The following is a 19,820-nucleotide window of genomic DNA, read 5'->3' on the forward strand; positions in this document are numbered from 1 at the left end:
GAAAGATGAAAGATGGGAATGTAAGCGGGAACACTGTGGGACTGGACTGGAAATAGACTGGTTGGATCCGCAAACTATTCACTCATGCAAACACAGAATAAAGAACAAACAACCGAGTGAGTCTCTTCCATTTTTTTGAAGTTCCAGACTGTTTCTATGCATGCTGGGGCCATGATCATGGAAGTGGCGTCCTGAAGCAGCTACTGTACTCTGAGCTGTGTGTGTTCCCAGTCTGAAAACAGGAAGATAATAAGAAAGAATATAGGGCCATTGCTGCTGTGTATCTGCACCGGAGTGTGTCCTAACTCCCAAAATTACATAATTCTATCATACAGAATGTCTCTGATGAATAATGTATGCCCAGATAGATCAGCCTATATAATTGATGGAGATTTGCTCTCTCTCCAGTTAGAGAGGAAATGACCTAAACATATTCTTTGTAAATCTTTACAATCATTCCCGAAAGAACCAAGCTGCCCTGTGTTGTTGGACCATCCATAATGTCTTTGTTTTAAAGTTTGGTTCTGATTCCCGAAGTGAAGTTAGAGAACGGAAGGTGGGGACAGCACGTGACCCGTGTCAGCCAATTATCCCGGAAATGTACCTCCGTTGATCCAGACTAGAGGAGGAAACTGCTACTGAGTCTGGTGGAGCCAAAAGGTGTGTAGGATCTCTGGGTAGGACCAGTGACGTGCAGTCAGGGTAGGCAAGCTAGGCACTGCCTCCCTGCTAAAAATCAAGAATAAACATTTTTATTAAATACATGTTTTTAATAAGCTTGTATTTGTATTTGTACTGTTTATTCTTGTGATGACAAATGTAGCGTTACGCATAATCAAGTAGAAAAAATGGTAGAATGAGCTAATAATGCCTTTACTGTCCATTCAAGCGATAAACTTCGACCCTGTTTTCTTTAACATGTACTCTGCTGTGCCTTCGCACGTAAATGTGGGATTCCAGTAATCATCTCCGTTACATACCAAACATGCACCAATTAAAATCGAGATATTCCTGGCCCTTTGCGTAGCTGACGTCATTACACCAGCTACGTTGTAAACGCAATCCCCGCGAAATTCAAAGTCAAAATGTCAGCAGCGGTGTCCGCCGATACCACGGCGGTGAGGAACTCCTCTAAACTCGATTTTAATTCAAAGAAAGAACTGATAGCAAGAGGGGGGGTCTACGCCAGCCTTAGATGGAGGTCTACGCCAGCCTTAGATGGACTACAGCAGCAAAAGGGACAAAAGCTCGTCCCATCGTTTCAAACCGACTGGTTTGGAAGAAGAGATGTGGCTACGTGGCTATGCTAACAGACAGCGGCTGGACCACTACGGGGTCCTGGATCTGAACAACCCGCCCGCAGCTTTAACCAAGCATGAAAAACCGTCAGCACTACAGCTTCGCACATCCTCCACCCTGAAACGGATCAAACATCCCGTCGGAACCGGACCGGGCTAGCACCTTATTCAGCCCCCCATTCTGTCTATTGAGAGTCGGAGACCATGCAGACTGAAGGCCCGGAAAGACGAGTTTTACAACGCTGTGATCGACCTCACGAGGAAAGAGCGTCGGATGGATATTATGTACCACGAATCTACCGACTGGTGAGTCAGGAACTAGTTTGGGGGTTAGTGTGATTGAATGAATGAATGAATGAATGAATGCTGCTGATCTGCCTTCAGGTTCAGAGCAGTGTGTGCTGTCATTGTTGCTGACTGGGACTGACTAACTATAGCTGTGCAATAATTAGAACAAAGATGGTTTCATAACTTGCATTCTGATGCTGGACATTACCGTGTGTGTGTGTGTGTGTGTGTGTGTGTGTGTGTGTGAGAGTGGGAGGGAGAGAGAAACTATATGTCACCCAGAGTATTTGTCTGAAATCTTAACTTTGCGGGAGCACAACTGTCATTGTTCAATGTCATCTTCAAATCAGCTGGTTTTAGAAGTCCTAAGGTCTACTAGCGAGTTTGAGACAAATCCGAGACCATGGAAAAACGATCTCGAGTCCGGACCTGGTACAGTATGCTGCTTCTACACTGAGGCTCTAGAGGAACTCGGGTTTTATCACTGCCATGAATCTTTAACAAGAGTTACATAACTCAAAATGGTACATGCACGGATTCAATTCTTCTGCCCCTTTTAATTAGATTTTCATTCAATCAGACACTCAAGAAACAGATTTGGATTCCTGCTCTAATCTGAACCGTACACATCCTAAAGCAATGGGTCTGAACGTTGTTGTTTCACCAGAAAAAAACCCTGAGATAAGTTATTTGTTTTCAATGAAGGAGACACGCTGAAAAGAAATGTTTCCTGCATTGTGGGTCTTATGAGATCCTGCACACTTCCACATGGCTAGGATGTGGACAAATATCACCCATGGTCAGTGTGTTAGTAGAGGAACTAGGCCATCACTAAACCACGAATGAGCTGGACCCCGTTCCAATCAATCCACTGTACAGCTGCATGCATGAAGCCAAGCCCACGTGATTTTATGTTAATGCTAAACTCATTCCAGTGACTCATCAGTCAGGGCACAATGAAATTAAATGAAAGATGCACCACCACAACTGGTGACTGGTGTTCTGAATGGCTGGAGCTTTTCATCACTTCTTTTTCTTCCTCCCTGTCAACTTGCAGTCCTCCACGGTGCATGGCAGCCCAGTAATGCATATACTAACTCTACTCTTGACTCCAAAGCTGCAGGGGAGATCTATTTATAGAGCGCTCTGCTATGCACTGAGCCTCCAGCATGTTGTATTGCTACAAAGGGTAGATAGCGGATATAAGCTGGTGCCCCCCCCCCCCAAATGGGCCCAGACCTGTAGTGACTAAAAGGCTACTTATCAGCTATCAATAGCTTGATCTCAGACATTTATATTTCACTGTATGATACACAAAAAATGTGCACGAGACTTTTAAATATCTGCCAAAACAGATGCCCATTAGCTGAAGATCAAATTCAATGTATAATCATTTATACTGTATGTACTGTGGCTATGCAGTGCTATACTGTATGTATTTAGTACTCCTATCTGCTACACCGTGAGCTCAGTGGGATTCTGCCATTCATGGAAGGCAGCAGATGCCTGATGCATTTTCTACTTCTTTCATAAGTCCCCATTTCCTTCCAGTGTAACGCAGGCCTAAAATATTCATGCCAATCCACATCAACTCCTGGAGCCAGCCAGTCCTTGAACCAGGGAAGTGGCTCGTGTAGAGCGCTGTGAGCCACGAGGCTGCTGATTGGCCCCCTCTCAGATCCCTACATCCTCCCTGCACTCAGGCTGACACTTTGAAGAGGGCCGGCTTTTTCCTAAGAGCTTCTCAAGTGATCTTTAAGGGTGGGAGGGACGGATAATTGAGGGGGAAAATCAAAAAATTTGAAAATTAATAAATACAGTTTAAGTGGATATTTTCTGCATGCAACACATGTTACTATGGCAGGTTAACTACTCCTGCTGTGCTCACTTTAGAGGTAAGAAACTCATGAAGGATGTTTTTCTACAGTCCAGTCTGTGGAGTCTGAGTCAGCTTGCATTTTGTACAGTTAATCATTATTACTACAGAAAGCGTCTTTTCTCTGTTAACAGGCCTTCTTTTCCCAGTGGAGATTTTGTCTTGCCACAGTAGGAAAAGCACTAATAATGGGAATTAGCATGCATAGACCCTGAAACCAAGGCAGCCACCATTTAAGCTATTATACATAGTTATGCTGTATGTCCTTTTCCTTCCTTGACATTTTAAAATGTAAAAAAAATACTTTAGTTAATATCTTATTTTAGAATGAAGGCCTTCACTTAGATGAGAGGATCCGTGACATTATGACAGTTTCCTTAGCTTTTCTGTTGATGGTATCTTCAGAGGTAGAGCGTGGCCAGATGTCCTGTTCTTAATCTCATCCTATTTCTATTTATGTGGAACTATTTTAAGTTTTTGAGTTATCTCTGTTTACAGAATTCCTCATGTAAAACCTGTGTACGATTCCTTTTACTGCTGAAACAAACTAACTGCAAACGTTGACACATGTGAGGTATATTAACTAAATGGTTATTAAAGCCGCATTTTGGAATTACAACAGTTAGAAAAAACTTGATCTGTTTACGTTGCAATTTCCTGGACTGAAGTCACCAACTGCAATAAAAAAAAGCGAATGTCACTTAAACTTCAGTGTTCATTGCTGATGTTGATATCTGGTAGTCATGGCAACTTAATAGAAGAGAGGTCAGAGAGGTATTTAGACAACGTTATACTCACATTGTGAAGCTTACTTTTTTTTATAAGTGGTAAAAATCATCTGTTTCATTAGCTTTTATAATTCCCACTACACCAAACAAGGTCTGCTGCTGTAGTGTTACTACATACATATATGAATAAGGGGCAAAGTCCATCATTAATAAAAGTAAAACAGCAACAGCTGGGGATGAGAACGGGTTAAACTCCAGGGTTTGGCAGCAATAAATCATCCTCACTAAGATTAATTCCACTATGGTAAAGGTCAACATAAACCAGCCCAACCAATTATTGATGTGTATTAGCAAGGCATTTCACCCGAAAAACAGATCTATGTCACTTTAAATTTGACCAGCTGTAAAATCATTTGATTGCACATATGAACAATAAAGAGAGGGGATCTTTTTTTATCTTAAACGCTAACCGTCCTTTTGATGACATTCAATGTTCCAGATCTAATGACCATCTTTTGAGCAAACTCTAATGGCGCGTCTAACTGGGCCACTGCAGACTCATGAAGCACTGCCATTTCAGGTTCGATCATAAAAAATAACTAGATCTGTGTAGTGTACTTTTCTGGATATTGTCATCTAGACCAACGTTTTGCACCTTTGCCTATTTCTTTAAATAGAAAAGGAACTAGATGCCCAAACTGTGTGTATCTGTAGTGAATGTGTGGACTGGTGCTCTGAGCAGAGCAGATGGTGTGCTTTTTGTCTCCTTAGCAACAGCTCAGGATTGGTTGGTGACAACCCCCTAGAGAAAGGGGGCATCCAATCACATGTGAGAGTGTTGATTGGCTTTCAGCCAATAAGCACTCACCAGCTGTGCAATCATTAGTTCTCCCTTAGTGGTTGAAGATGTACATTAGTCAGATTGTAGCACTTTTGACATCAATTTCCAGCATTCAGTCTTCATTTCAGTCGACTTACCTGCAAGGGCATTTTTATTTACTGCAAAAGTAAGGGATGACAATGAGATGGAGCATAGAGTAGAGACAGAACGTTTGTAGTGCTTTACCCGTCAATAGTATCTTCAACAGATGTATCGATGCATCGCCTGACGTAAAAATCTGCATTATTGTGTGTTGATTACCACTAGTGACATCCAAATGAAGCTTCGTGAACCAGCGTCTGTACTGGATGGCGCTGTTGGTTTTAAGAGAAAAGTCTAAGGCTAACAATTCAGTGTGTTCTCAACCCTGTTTTAACACAGTACGCCATCTAGTGGGCCCAGAAAATACAGACACTGGTTCATGAAGCTTCATTTGGCCATCACTAATTACAACCGCTTGAGATAAAAAATAATGAAGCTAGTGTGTCATTTAATTTTGATTTCACTTGTTTTCCTTCAGACTTTACGTGTTCTAAGTTATTTATCTGAAAAGATTTTGTTCCTATTAATTTAGTTACATTTTGATGTGGGACTATTTCAGTTGCCCAGTTTTGATAAGGGCTCATTGTTTTGCAGTTTATACAAACAAAGGAATATATTGTTTGCCGGCAGTTTATTTTGTGAAAAAGAATCGTGAGAAAATCATACTGTGAACTTCGAAATCGCGAATCGTATCGAATGGCGACTTGAGTGTATTGTCCCATCCGTAGTATCTTTAGTATCCTAATTCCCAGTGTTTGACTATGTTACTCTCAGTGGACTAACACATGAAAGACCATGCATGCTGCAGAACTCCCACTGTGTCCACACTCTCTACCGCTGGCAAATATCACAAGCCTCCATATCATAGATAATATATACACAAGCCTAGATTTTTTTCTTCAAGTTTGCCATCCTTACCAAGAACTGCATGTGACCATAGCGATGTCCATAACAGATCAATTTATTGTCAACAATCACTGTTTTGGTATAGCGTACTTCAGCAAATGGAGTAAAGAAAACACAGATTAAAATAAGGTCTAGCTAACAATCGCAATAAAAAGAAATAAATAGAAAATAATCCGATTTTAAGGTCTAGTAATTCCATGTTCATATGAATACATAACATCTACTGTATAAGTTAATCAATTGAAGCTACTGTATAAATACATCACCAGCATGCACAATATTGTATTATGGAGAATATTGGAGCAGTTATCATCTTACACTGAAGAAACAGTATAATAGGCGAGTGCATTTGTTGACCAGGAAGAAACTGAAGACGAATGAAATCCACAAACCTCAAATCTGCTTTTAGAGCTTCCACTCAACATTGCATGTGCTCTGTCCACAAATTCACTTGGTTCATTGGTCAAGGCTGTTTCCAGGCGCCGTTCCAGAGATCCTACTAGATTGTTATGAAGTTAGCATAACTGGACAATAAGGGTGGGCTCATGATCATTTTCAATCACCACATTTAAAAAAATAAAATAAATAAAAATCCATTTATTTATTTTGCTATCTGGATTTCTGTGAATCAAATCGTTTCCTACAAGGAGCCAATAGAAGTTGTCATAGTAACAACAATACTGACAATAAGAACTAGGTGTCCAAAAACAGTTAATGGTAAATGTTAAAGCACATCAGCACATGAGATGGACAAGCTGCACTAAGTTTTACTTTCATGAATTTGTGTTTTTAGTTCCAGTATGACTGTGTGACTGAGCTGGACACATAACCTGACACAAATGAAAACAAAAACATGTTTTTATTGTTATCTTCAATAACAGAGACAACCTGCTTTTCCCTCGACGATCAAATTGTGGTGCAACTAAAGATGTCGGTACGTTTTGAAGTTACACAATGAAGTGCGACACCCCTTAATTGAAAGCCCGTCTTCATATCTGTAACCCGTCTGCTCTCTCACTTGTCCTTCTCTCTCTCGCTAAGCAACGCCATGACATTCGAGGTTACTCTAAATTTCTGGTTGCTCAAGCATCGAAACACAATTTGTGAATGCTCCTCCCCTCGCCATATACAATAAGACAGCTGAGCGTGGTCGCGCGATGAGACCCGTCCAGTGTGAAGGGACCATCACCCAATAGTCACACTGCGATGCATCACATACCTCTTGCTTCTAAAGTATTTTGGCAAATGCTGCAGAGGCTACCAAGGAGGGGGTTTCATCTTTTATTGTTTTAATCCTAGCTTATTTTTCAAACTAAAATTGTCTTCCCTCCTTCAACCTGTTTTTCACTTTTAATTTGTTGAAAAATAAAGAACAGCAGCCTCGTCAGTACCGTTGGCTAAATTGGCCGCCAGTGTTCCACCGCCCCTCCCCCTCCCTATTTTTTGTAAATTTCTAGGAACTTTTTAAACTAGTATTTAGATTTTTTGTCATCATTTGTGAGCGAGCGTGTTGTGTTGTTTTTGGCAGAATGAGGTTTTGGGACTCTTTAATTTTTAATTGTTGCCCTCGCCTCCCTCGTCGTCCTGCTGGTCGCTCGTCCACAGCGTCAAGTTGTCTCGTAGAAGCTGCATGATCAGAGTGGAGTCTTTGTAGGAGTCCTCGTTCAGGGTGTCCAGCTCGGCGATGGCATCGTCGAAGGCGGTCTTGGCCAGGTGGCACGCCTGCTCCGGGGCGTTCTGGATCTCGTAGTAGAAGACGGAGTAGTTGAGAGCCAGGCCCAGGCGGATGGGGTGGGTGGGCTGCATGTGCTCCTTGCTGATCTCGTGGGCCTCGCTGTAGGACTTCTCGGAGGACTCCACCACCGCCGCTCTCTTCTCCCCCGTGGCCACCTCGGCCAGGTAGCGGTAGTAGTCGCCTTTCATCTTCAGGTAGAAGACTTTGCTCTCGTGCTGCGTCTCGTTGCAGTTCTTGATCAGGAAGTTGTCTAGGAGGTTGAGCACGTCCTGGCAGACGGCCTCCAGCTCCTTCTCGATCTTTTCCCGGTAGGCCCGCACCATCTCGATCTTCTTCTCGTTGCCGTCGGCCGATGTCTTCTGCTCGATGCTGGAGATGACGCGCCAGGACGAACGCCTCGCCCCAACCACGTTCTTGTAGGCCACGGAGAGCAAGTTCCTCTCCTCGTTGGATAGCGCTTCATTCAGCTCTGTGACCTGAAGAAAACAAGAAAGGAAGAAAAAGGTGCAGTCGTTAGTATTGTCTTTTTTGTTATCTCAATTGTCTTATTTATGTCAAATATGTGGACATCTGTCTCAATTACATTTGACAGTTGACAATTGTGTCTGGCTGGATGATTTCATCAGTGATACCCCACTGAGACTGTGCAGCAGCGGCATCTTTACAGACCTTTTCTGAGTATAAAGCCGGTTGTTACTTTCTTTTCTTTTTTTGTACAGAATTCAGTTCAGTGTACATAGGAACGTAGGGGCTGGCCAATCAGGTGGAGCAGCTCTTCACAATACGTGAACTAACTAACCCTAACCCTGAACTCAAATGTCGGTCAACATAAATCTGCATTCTGGGTAAAAAACTGAAGGGATTGTGGTGATCCTCTCCTTGATCCCTAGTGTCAGCATAAACACATAAACACATTTGTGTTGTTATGTACTGTATAGTTAGTCTCTTTATTTTTACAGGGCCGTCCTGTTCTGTGTTTTAAGGTAAGCATGAGTTCAATAAACTCAACTCAAACTCGTGTTTCACTTAGGAAACAATTAAGCTGGCTTCTTTTTTTTAAGATGGTTTGTTTTTACTTTGATGCCCTAAAAAAGAAATAGAATAATAAATAGACTTCTCTCTGTTAGAAACATTTATCCATATCTTTCTTGGTATTGGTAACAGGTACTTTCATTCAGCATTTGTAAACTCAGCAATATATGCTCTGATGTGTTCATAATTCAGTTTCATTGCGGCAAATGTTATTGATGATGTTTCACAGAATTAATTAAACCTATAACCTGCTGGTGGTGCAAGATAAAAAGTCGGGATCATCCAAGTTATGAGGATTCATCCTCTGGGGAACATAAATGTCTATGAATTCCCTAGCAAACCGGTTTTTGGACTGATCAACAGACATACATTGCCATCCATATAGCCATGGTAGCATGGCTGAAATTAATAACAGATTTCTTCAATTACATTTCAGGTAAATCAGGTTTGCTGTGTTGGTATATCATCTTGTGTCTTCCTAACCACCCAGGTGGGGTCGCACACTGCTGCCAGTGTTAGAAGGGCACTGAGAGGCCACTTTTGGAACCTTTTAATCACACAGTCAACTCCCCAGAGGTTGTGCTACATGATAGTTTATGTGTGGCATCCTCGACACACGACGGAGCCTCAGTGTGTTGCTCCAGGACAGGAAAGCTTAAACCTGTGACCTTTTCAGATGCATCACTGTCACGATGAGCTAACAGCTGGGTCACTCTGATTTGGTTAGCCTCCAATAACAGTAACTGCTAATCCCTGGTCCAGTTGTTACTACAGTCCCTGTTGATACGTACGACTAATCATGTGTTCATCTGATGAACTCATTCCCAGCATCGATACATCTTTACATACAACTACGCCCCCAAGATTACTGTAAGAGGGAGGGGGTGGAGGGCGAAAAGCATTCAGTGATGCAATCTCCTGTTTCTATGGCGACTGCAAAATATGCTTTGTCTGTGGGAGTCATTGTATCGCTGCTGGAGACGATGGCCACAAACTGCAAATGGCAAGGCTGCTGACATGGCTGTAGTATGGAGAACGCTGCAGCACTGTGGGTGGGGATAAGTGCAAGTAAGCCATATCTCACACCTTTCAAACATTGGCAGTCATCCAAAGCAATCTCATTTCCATGGCTCTGCACAGGAAACAAATAAGTCTAAAGCTAACAGTCTGCACATAAAACATTGGAGGAACCACAAGAAAACCACAAGAAAGCGTTTCACTTCTATCATGCTTCAGCCTTGCTAGTGGCGTGCAAGGCCTGAGGATGGTGATGTTAGTTGGTTGGTCTGCCGGCCTAAAATGTACTGAGCACATTCACGCTGCACAGACAATGAGCCATTTACATTTTAACTGCCATGGAATTTAAAGTGGAAATGTATGTTGATCACAGGAAACTTTGTATTTGGATATCCCATCTGTAGCGACATCCCAACAACCAAACCCCAGTGCTTTTCGTGCCTTGTTTTCTAACGGTGCCGCCTCTGGAGGGCCACTAGCAGTACTGTCAACTTGTGTTGTGCTCACTGAGGAGTTTTTCTACACGTAACGTTGTGAAAAATTTACAACTGGCATACATAAAATGACCTCTGTACTAGCTAACTATGAAGACAATAAACTGACATCCGTTGCGTAATGGTCCCACTTACGAGCACAGGACAAAGTCAGTCTGCCCCTCATTAGTCTTTGCTGAAGCACAGCCTTAGCTTGATACGGCTCTGTGTATTAGCCAATTAAATTACAATTAGCGTAAACAAGTCTTGGACCTACAGTAAATTCAACCAACAGAGTAATGCTGAAGCAACCCACAGGTCAGAAAAACAACGCATCTGTAAAAACATGCATGCCTGTGTTTCAGATGGCTGCAGGGTGGGTGGAAAGCCCCGACGGAAGCTGTGGAGCGGGGATGACAATAGAGCGCTGTCCACCCTCTGTCTGCCCGCTCTCTCGTGACTCATCCTTGCACAGGGCAGTCAAACGTCCCAACAACTGTTAATGCAAACAAAGGCCAGGCAGGACAATCAATAACTTCCTCTTTGGCCGTTCTTTGCATGACCGTTAACATTCACCAGACACTGTGAGGGCTGCAGGGCTGGGAGAGTAAGAGGATGAGTAGAGGGTGGGTTAGACCTGTATGCCCACCCCCTTGAATTTCTATTTAATGGATTTTTTAATTCACATGATGAAGACTTGTCACATCCCCACGGCCACTGATTTTTCTTCCTGTTCCACGCTGTCTTTTCCTTGCTGACTTGCTCACTACTTTGGCTCTCCTAACCTGATGTGACAACCCGATGTGCACTGATGTGCGTATCGAATAAGGAAACACATAAATAGTTGATCACTTAAAAGAAATAAGGGAGATGTGTGGACTTTGTTATGCAACTGGACTAGTATGGAGAGGGTCAAAGATTAGTTCATGCTAGCCTCACTGTTAGTACTGGTTCTGTGCTGTCATTAAAGAAACAGGTAACACACACACGTGACCTAAAGTCACAGTAAAAGTTAGCCCTCGTCCATGTGTCAAATATTACCAACTAATGGCTTATTAAAATAAATAAAATGGGTGTGAAGTAGAGGACTGCCGTGTTCAGCCCACTTGTTGTAGCTGTTGTTAAAGGCAGATATGTTCCACCTTAATGGTCATATGAGGGTTGAAACGACACCGCTCAGTTCTATGATAACACAAGAAAATGACAAATCTGAATGAGTATACATTAATGGTTGCCTGCTATATAATGATCAATAATTTACATTAGGTGAATAAAAAAAATTATACGGATAGTTTTCTTTAAATTCTTCTTTTTTTGAATCCAAGTCTGTAAGCACTGCAGACTCATCACATATTGACCAGTAGCGTTACTAACCATTGCTGTGATTGCTGTGTAATTACATCACAAATGCTTGGTCATAGACTGTCTCGGGGACACAGGCTGACATTTCCCACTTCTTGTTTTTAGGGTTAATCCATCTACTAGCTGTCCCCATCTTGACAAAATCCCTCTTTTCATACTTTCCATGTCTGCAGTAATCCTGTAAATTCATTCAGGGCCATGCAATCCTACACAAATAACCCTTATGGTAATGGTGCCAAAGCAATGAAGCAACAACTTCAACTATTCATGTGACATTTCACTCCATGAACTGAAAAGACAAAACACAATAAACATAACAACCTAGCCAATATCAAAATAGGGGGACTAATTATTTTTTTTGCAAGCTTAAAAGATTCCCTATACAGCCCCATTCCGACCTAAAATAAAAGTGTTATTTTCTATAAAATAACTTGTTTGGTGTTGGTGATAGTACTTTATTGGTGATAATTTGCTAAAATATATGTTAGAGACACCTGAAAGTAGGGCTACAATTAACTATTACTTTCTCCGTTACTTGTTAGTGGTTTGGTCTATACAATTTCAGAAAATAACACTCAGTGTTTCCCAAAACCCAAGATTACATCCCCAAATGTCTTGTTTTGTCCTCAACTCAAAGATATTCAGTTTACTGTAAATAAATAAGTAAACAATACATAAGTGAAGAAAATATTAAATGTGAGAAGCTGGAATTAAAGAAATGTTAAGTCTTTTCATTAGAAATGACTCAAACCGATTAATCAATTATATAAATAGTTACAGACTGATTTAATAGTTGACATCAATCGATTCATCTTTGCAACCCAACCTGAAAGTAATGTGAATATCCCAAAAAACAACTGTGCAGGTTTTCACACACTTTCACACATTGAGAAGATGTTTTCACTTCCTGTAAAGAATGTATACTCTCTCTACTTCTTCCTTTTTAAGCTGTCCTTTCTTTCCTTGGAACTGTATTACAACTGCAAGTCAGGGAAGACGTGTCAAAGTGCGGCCGCACAATGCCACGAGTGTTTATGTCGCTGTGCTCGCTGACAGTGTACTAAGCAGATGGAAATTAAGACATCAAGGCAACTGAATGATGTGATAATAAAGCACTATTGTGGGGAATCGTCACTAATTCTAATTCTGCACATCTAGCTGTAACTGTAAGTAGGATGGGAAAGGAACCTGATTATACAGAAGTGTGTTTAGGTGGGTACGGTGGGCGTTTCTTGTAGTGCCTTTGTGACTCACCAATGAGTCAAGACTCATTTTGGGACATACTTAAATGTTCTAAGATAACATTGGCTTCATTCATTATTGGATTGAGGTTTTGGTGTGTGTTCATATTTCAGAAATAAAGAAGTAGATGTTTGATGCTTCTTTTTCACCCTGGACAAGAGCTCCAAATGAGTAAAGCAAGCTGATTGTAGCAATGCATATCTAAAACAAAGGTCTTCATAGGTGTCAAATTAAAGACAATCACATTAGGGCTGGGCGATATGGAGAAAATCAAATATCACCATATTTTTGACCAAATACCTTGATATCAATACCACAACAAAATACTTACACAATGAGATTTTTGATAAATAATGATCAGTAATGTAAAGTTCACCAAATGACATCACCTTACTGTAATGCAGCCTTTATAACCAGGAAAGGACAACACTTATGTATACTTACATATTACGATTTCCAAAATCTAAGACAATATCTAGTCTCATATCACGATATCGATTTATTAACAATATATTGCTCAGCTCTAATTCACATTGATGTTGAAGATATCTTCCACAAGTTCTACTCATCCTACTCACTCTTACTCGATCACTCCCCCACGCAGCACTGACCACATTTACATGCATACCAATATTCGAATTTGATACAGGTCATGTAAAAAGAATATTCCAGTTTCATATGCCGCATAAGGCAGGATAAAATATTAAGGCTAAAAAACAATAACAATCTGAGTGAAAATGGCTGCCAAATAGGAATTCATCTTCCCGAAAACGCAACCCTAATGGCGTCAACAACAAACTTAAAGACGATATGGTAACTGTGAACCGATTTCATGCAGTGAAAATAAAATATTAACTTTAGCCACATGGCGTTAGCAGTTTCTTGTGAGCATGAGCTACTTTCAGGTGCTCACAACAAAGTATCTTGTGCTCACAAGAAGGAAAGAAAATCCAGATGTCCCTTAAATGTTGTTTTGTGTATTTTAGTACTTGGATAGATTCATTATGATAGTTAAATTAAATAACATATTTACATACATTAGATTTTGGCACTCCCACAATGAATCAGTTCCACTCACAATAGAGCAAGTGTATGCTGTACCCGCTGCTACATTAATATTAGGTCCTGCAGGACCTATAGGGTCTCCTGGTTCAGATATAGAGCTGTTATTATCCTGTACATGTGTGCGAAACCCCATGCTTTAACAGACAAACATGTTTTTAAAGCTTATCTTCAAATGACTTGCCTGAAGTTATGCATTCATTAATTTCCCTGCTAATGTAAGAAATCACAAGAACAATATATTTTAATGTGTTGTTAATTGCTGCCTTTTGAAACCGAAATAACTAACAGTTTTGAATGTTTTGAAAATGCGTATATGATTAATCATCGACCTTTTTAATATAAAGATTGGAGACTAGAGGTGAATCCGTCACACCACAACAAACACCAAGTTTGCAACATCAGTGCTGCCCATGTTAGGAAGTAGTTGGACCCTTCTTGGCCACAAACGGCCCTGTTAGCCGGTGTTTCTAAAGGTGGGAGGAGCTGCTGAACAGATGCAGCTGTCATAGGGAGATTCACAGCATGTTGCCAAGGAGTAAATGTGATGGAGAGATCTCTTTGTAGTCTCATCCCCACAAGGGATGGAGAGGAGTAAGTAGTAATGTCAGCAACATGTCTGTCACACGAACACAACGTTATCATCAGTGCACTCACTGTAAAGGCAAATGTTGGCTTCTGACTCATTAGCTGTTAACTGTAATGTTATCGTTAACATTAAACAGGCTAACGTTAGCTAAATGGTAACGTGAACAAGCTAACAAACAGTTAACCAACAACGTTAACAAACAATAAAGTCGGTAGGAAGCTTACCAACTCGGGTTGAACTCCCTGTTGCAGCTGTCCTGAGGTCAGGGTCTGCTCTGTTTTACTGCCGTTTGCTAACTTGATGTAATGCGAACAAATTGCAGCAGTAAGTCCTCCCACCACGGGACGCTCGGAATCACTCTTGACAGTCAGTACTCACGATGACCGGCGTCTGGTTTCATGTGTGTGGGGCGTGTGAGCGTTTCGGTTGTCGAAGAGGTTTTTTGTAAATTGTCATTTCCCCTTGTGGGACTAATAAAGGATAAATTATTACTATTATTAAAAAGAACTGCCCACACTGCTACATACAGTATAACGCGCTTTCAGTTAACACTCGGTGTGGCGGAGCTTTTTGGACTAATTAACCATGATATTTTGAAGCACGGTTAGTAGTGACTTAGGTTCCTCCCTGCATCCCTTGCATCAACACTGGCACGTTTTTTTCAGAGATATTGGTGAAAAATACTCAACACTCTAAATGCTTTTTTTATATTAATCCTAGTGCATAAATTTAGATGAATGAGTCATTACTATAAAGGCTGATGCCCTTTTCCCATGTGGAGACTATGATGTAATAGTTTCATATACACAGTAGTGCCAAGATCCTTTTACATGAATCTTCAATATCCAATCACTCTCAAAAATAACTCCTAAAAACTCCATCATTGTTGATGACATTATGTAAGTATTAATATACAGTATAGCACAGTGCTGAGTACTGCTATATATATAGTACAGTACTTTACCAAGTTAAAGCAACACAAAAGACATTTCTCAGATATTTCTTATGAATTTTAGGCTTTAACGTCCCCTTTGAATCATTTGTAGTCAGAAGCATTTATTGAACAACTAAAATTGTTCGGTTCATGTAGCTTTTTCACAAATAAGTCTAGATCCTAATTTCATTTTTCTGGCTCTTGGTCCAAGGCTAATATTATCACTAGAGGCCCACACAAAGCCAATGTAGTACTAAATATTTAGCAGGCAACTGGGAATGCATCGCTGATCGGTCACTGGTCACTCACAGCCGTGCACAACAAACAGAAAGAGGACAAGCAGAATTGAATGCTTCTCCCAAACCTGTGACGTCACCCACTGCTCCTGAAAGGGACTTGGAAAGACATCGGAGGCTTGACAATGACTCTCTGCTGTTGTCTGCATTTTTTGATTAGATGTAAAAATTAAGACAAATAAAACAGTCAAGTTTATTAAATCCCTAAAACCTTGTTCTGTTAGCTACTTTAGCTCCCAAATAAGGAATGACTCTCCCTTATACTGAGAATAACTTGGTTAATACATCTGATTTCCCCTAAATATGACTAAATAATTGAAGCTGTCCTCATATCTACTTTATTTTAATCTTACAAAGCAGGGGTGAGAACACAGCACCAACAGCAGTTCATCAGAATAAATGTCGGGCTTGGTTTCTGAGGATGGGTGCAGTGTCGTGTTCTGTAATCCTGTATTTTTTTTTCTTTTTTTTGGTTCTGTTGCCACCGGGGCAGTTACCATGTCTGCAGTGGCATGGGATTCCCCTTAAATGATGGGCGAGGCAGCAGACACACCCCGCTGCCCAGTGCTGCAGAGAGACTGGCTGGGTGAGGGGCAGCTCTCTCTCTGACTCGGCATAAATGGAAAGGGGTGGAGCTGGGCCCCTCTGGCATTACCACTACAGCCTGGTCCTGGAGAGAGGCAAACAGCGTGGGCTTTAAACACGCTGACAGCTTACTTGTTGACTCTTGGAGTTAAGGTTAAAATGTAGAAAAGGTTCCACTAATCTTGCTTACTCCACTTTTAAACATGCCTATACAGCTTGGGCACGCACGCTGACGTCTGGTCTTGTTAATACAAGCAAAAATAAGTCTTGATGATGAATAAGTCTTTCTATGATCATTTATAGAAGATAAGAATAAAACTTAAAGGCGCCCAAACTGCTAGCCTCTTATTAAAAAGTATTATACATAGTACAAGCACTAGACATTATTCTATTATCACTAAGAAAAAGTCACCATTAGTAACAACAGACACAATATGAAGTCCTGCACAGACATTATGGCCATTCTTTTAAATAAAGGAGTGGGCCTTGCCACACAGCACAACATTGCTCGACTTCCCCTGCCAATTTATCCCTTCCTCTATGATCTTATTGTCCCGACAACGCTGATTTAGAGAGATGCAGCCTTTGTGAAGCTGTGATAAAAGATCTGCCGATGAAATGGTGCACTACGGGTGGGCCTGTGCTGCATCTTGGCAGATGCTGCGGCACGCCTCTGTGTGGAAACCTGCTGGAAGTGTTCGAGGACGCAGGGATGCGGTTGGCACACAGCATCGATTGATACGGGCTGCCCGTCATGCTACAGTTTGCGGACCCAAAACGACCGTTTTCTGCCATATACAGACAGATTTCCGGAAAGCTGCACACCCACGTCTGTAAGGTGAACGCTTCGAGTTATGTGCGCTGCTTCTGCGCAAATCGATTGAGATCAACCTTCAGCCAACATTGCTCTTCCCAATGCGCCAAATGGTACCAATAGGCGGGACACCGCCTGCTAGTTTCTTCACATCAAGCTGGAGAAAAGTGGTATTTCAAACTAAATCGATATAGCATTAACCGGAACACGACCATCAGCCCAACCTACGATGTCACTCTCATCATGGTACCACCTAGCCCGTCCTCCGCTCCGCCAGTTTGCGCATCTTACGATTAGCTCGTTTTAATAACAGCCTACTTTTCCGCTACTAAGCCCACATCTGATCCAGACAGACGATTAAATTGCGCTTCGTAGTTATTGTGTGCTTTATTTCACCTGGTTAGTTTACAACCTAACAGCCTGGCCGTGTTTAAAGGAGCCTGCTGGTGAAAGGCACCGCCCAGAGATCAAACAGTCCGCATTTCAACCACAATCCACCGCAGCACGCCGTCGATAAAACCCTTTGATCCACCGCAAATGGGGGACTTCAATTGAACCTCGTTATCGAAACGGTTTCACCCTGAAATGTGCTCAAACGGGTGATAATGTGGACTAATTTTGACCGGCCTTGCAGTCCTGTTCAAAATTATGTTGCCCGAATCTTATTATAGCAGTAATGTATCCTATTAACAAGTGTGTCTTTCACACAAACGTATTCTTTAATCATAACTTTCATACACCAGTTTTGTTTAGCTTATTCGGCTAAATCATAATGTGCTCCCTAACACAGAGGCACGGTCCCTTGCCTGCGTGATACTGCCCTAATGCTAGCTAGGTCCTCAGCTAGCTTTTACACATTCCTCGCAAATACACAAGCGTATCAATATGGCTATTTAAAAAAAAAAAAAAATTCAGAAGAGAAAAGGTCATTACAGAGGATGCCTACTTACCGATTTCATGGCAGCTGCCATATCATCATACCTCTCTGCCTGCTCGGCCAGCCTGGCTTTCTGAACCAGTTGCTCGCGGTCAACCATTTTAGATGTGGTCTGTGTGTTTATGTTGCTGTCTTGTGTGTTTCGGAGCTAAAAATCGTAGTATTAATGTTTTAATGCAGAGTAACGGTACCGGTCCCTCCTCGCTGCAGCTGCTGCCTGCTGTCTGTGTGCCTGCCGACGGGACCCCCTCCCCCTCCGAGCACTTTCCCCCGGTTGTGTCACCACCCAAAGAGGCGTGTCTTCACAGAATGATGTAACGAGCGAGCCTGGTAGTCCAGAGAAAATGACAGCACAGTATTGCCCCACAGTCAGGCAATGGAGGGATTACACTTCACATATCCAAGGAAAAAGAGGACGTTTTTATATAGTGGTGACATACACTTTAATGGTATTTTATCACACTTTCCAAGTTCAACATGCCAAGTGCTCTGGGGACCAGACCCAGCTCCAAAGGCCTGGCTTTGACGTAGAAGTACGGTTAGTCTAGCACGACTGACATGATAGGGGCCTTCCTGATATTGTGGCCCTGTCTTGAAGATGGCCTCGGTCTTCAGAATTTAACAATGTAATATTAATGTATAATTTGTTAATCCCGCAAGGAAAAATTACAATTTACACTGTTGTTATGACACACAGGCCTGAATTACACACACATGCTCAGTACCTATACATGCACTAAATGGAGAGATGTCAGAGTGGGGGGGCTGCCCATGGAAAGGCGCCCCCAAGAAAGTGCCTTGCTTGGGGACTCCAACCAGCAACCCTCCCTACGGACTGAGCTACTACCATCCCAACCTTTACATTGTTACCAAGTTATTTACTTTGTTAACAGTGGTGGAATGTAACTACATTTACTTAAGTACTGTACTATACATTTGAGGTACTTGTATGCCTACTTTACTTGAGTTTTTTCTTTTAATGCCACTTTCTACTTCTACTCCACTAGATTTCAGAGGGATGGAGATTTAGATGATTTGTGATGACATTTTCTTAAGTAACATTTTCAGTGCCGGGCTTTTACCTTTTAACAGTGTGGCATTAGTGCTTTTACTTAAGTAAAGGATCTAAATACTTCTTTCACCGCTGGTTGATGATTGCCATCAAACACGCCCCCTCACACAGGCCGTGTTGTTTCCCTGTCGACACCGGATGTTTCTGAAGTTGATCAATCAACTCCAACTTTGCTCTTCAGCATGCCAGACTAAACCCATTTTAGCTTCTTTTTTCTGTTTTCAACATCATACTAAGGGTACACATATATATTCATGAGTCAAAATGATATCTTGAAGCGGCCATATTATGGTCATTTTCAGGTTCATAATTGTGTTTTGGGGTTGTACCAGAATAGGTTTCCATGGTTTCATTTTAAAAAACACCATATTTTAGAAATACTGCACATTGCTGCAGATCCTGTTTTCACCCTGTGTGTTTAGGTCTCTGTTTTAGCTCCAGAGTGAGACATCTCCCTTCTATCCTATCTTTGTGGGGGCTGCACATGCTCAGTAGCTCGGTAAGATCCCATCAGCTAGATAACTCTTCCTCCAGCTTTGGTCAGTCCAAGACAGGATTAGCTGGGAGACTTCTTCTAGACCAGGGCCACTTGTGGAATACCTGCACAACAGGGACAGGAAGTAGAACAATGACAGGAAGTAGTTCCTTTGGA

The 19,820-nt window shown here is 41.7% G+C and overlaps 1 protein-coding gene across 1 annotated transcript; it reads right to left on the reverse strand.

Moving 5' to 3' along the window:
* Nucleotides 1–6,055: 6,055 nt before the first annotated feature.
* ywhag1 (3-monooxygenase/tryptophan 5-monooxygenase activation protein, gamma polypeptide 1) lies at nt 6,056–18,377 on the reverse strand. Its single transcript, XM_034889964.1, has 2 exons — nt 18,110–18,377; nt 6,056–8,229 (listed from the first exon to the last, which is right to left on the reverse strand). Exons 1-2 carry the CDS (start codon nt 18,194–18,196, stop codon nt 7,573–7,575), a joined length of 744 nt encoding a protein of 247 aa, XP_034745855.1. The 5' UTR covers nt 18,197–18,377; the 3' UTR covers nt 6,056–7,572.
* Nucleotides 18,378–19,820: the final 1,443 nt, after the last annotated feature.

The sequence above is a fragment of the Etheostoma cragini genome, chromosome 13, assembly GCF_013103735.1.
Source record: "Etheostoma cragini isolate CJK2018 chromosome 13, CSU_Ecrag_1.0, whole genome shotgun sequence".
Taxonomy (NCBI): Eukaryota; Metazoa; Chordata; class Actinopteri; order Perciformes; family Percidae; genus Etheostoma; species Etheostoma cragini.

Excerpts from the sequence above, each read along its gene's own strand:
- ywhag1 (XM_034889964.1), bottom strand. The coding sequence starts at position 18,196 with ATGGTTGACCGCGAGCAACTGGTTCAGAAAGCCAGGCTGGCCGAGCAG. Across the intron at positions 8,230-18,109 it reads TGGCAGCTGCCATGAAATCG|GTCACAGAGCTGAATGAAGC; the intron begins GTAAGTAGGCAT and ends TGTTTTCTTCAG.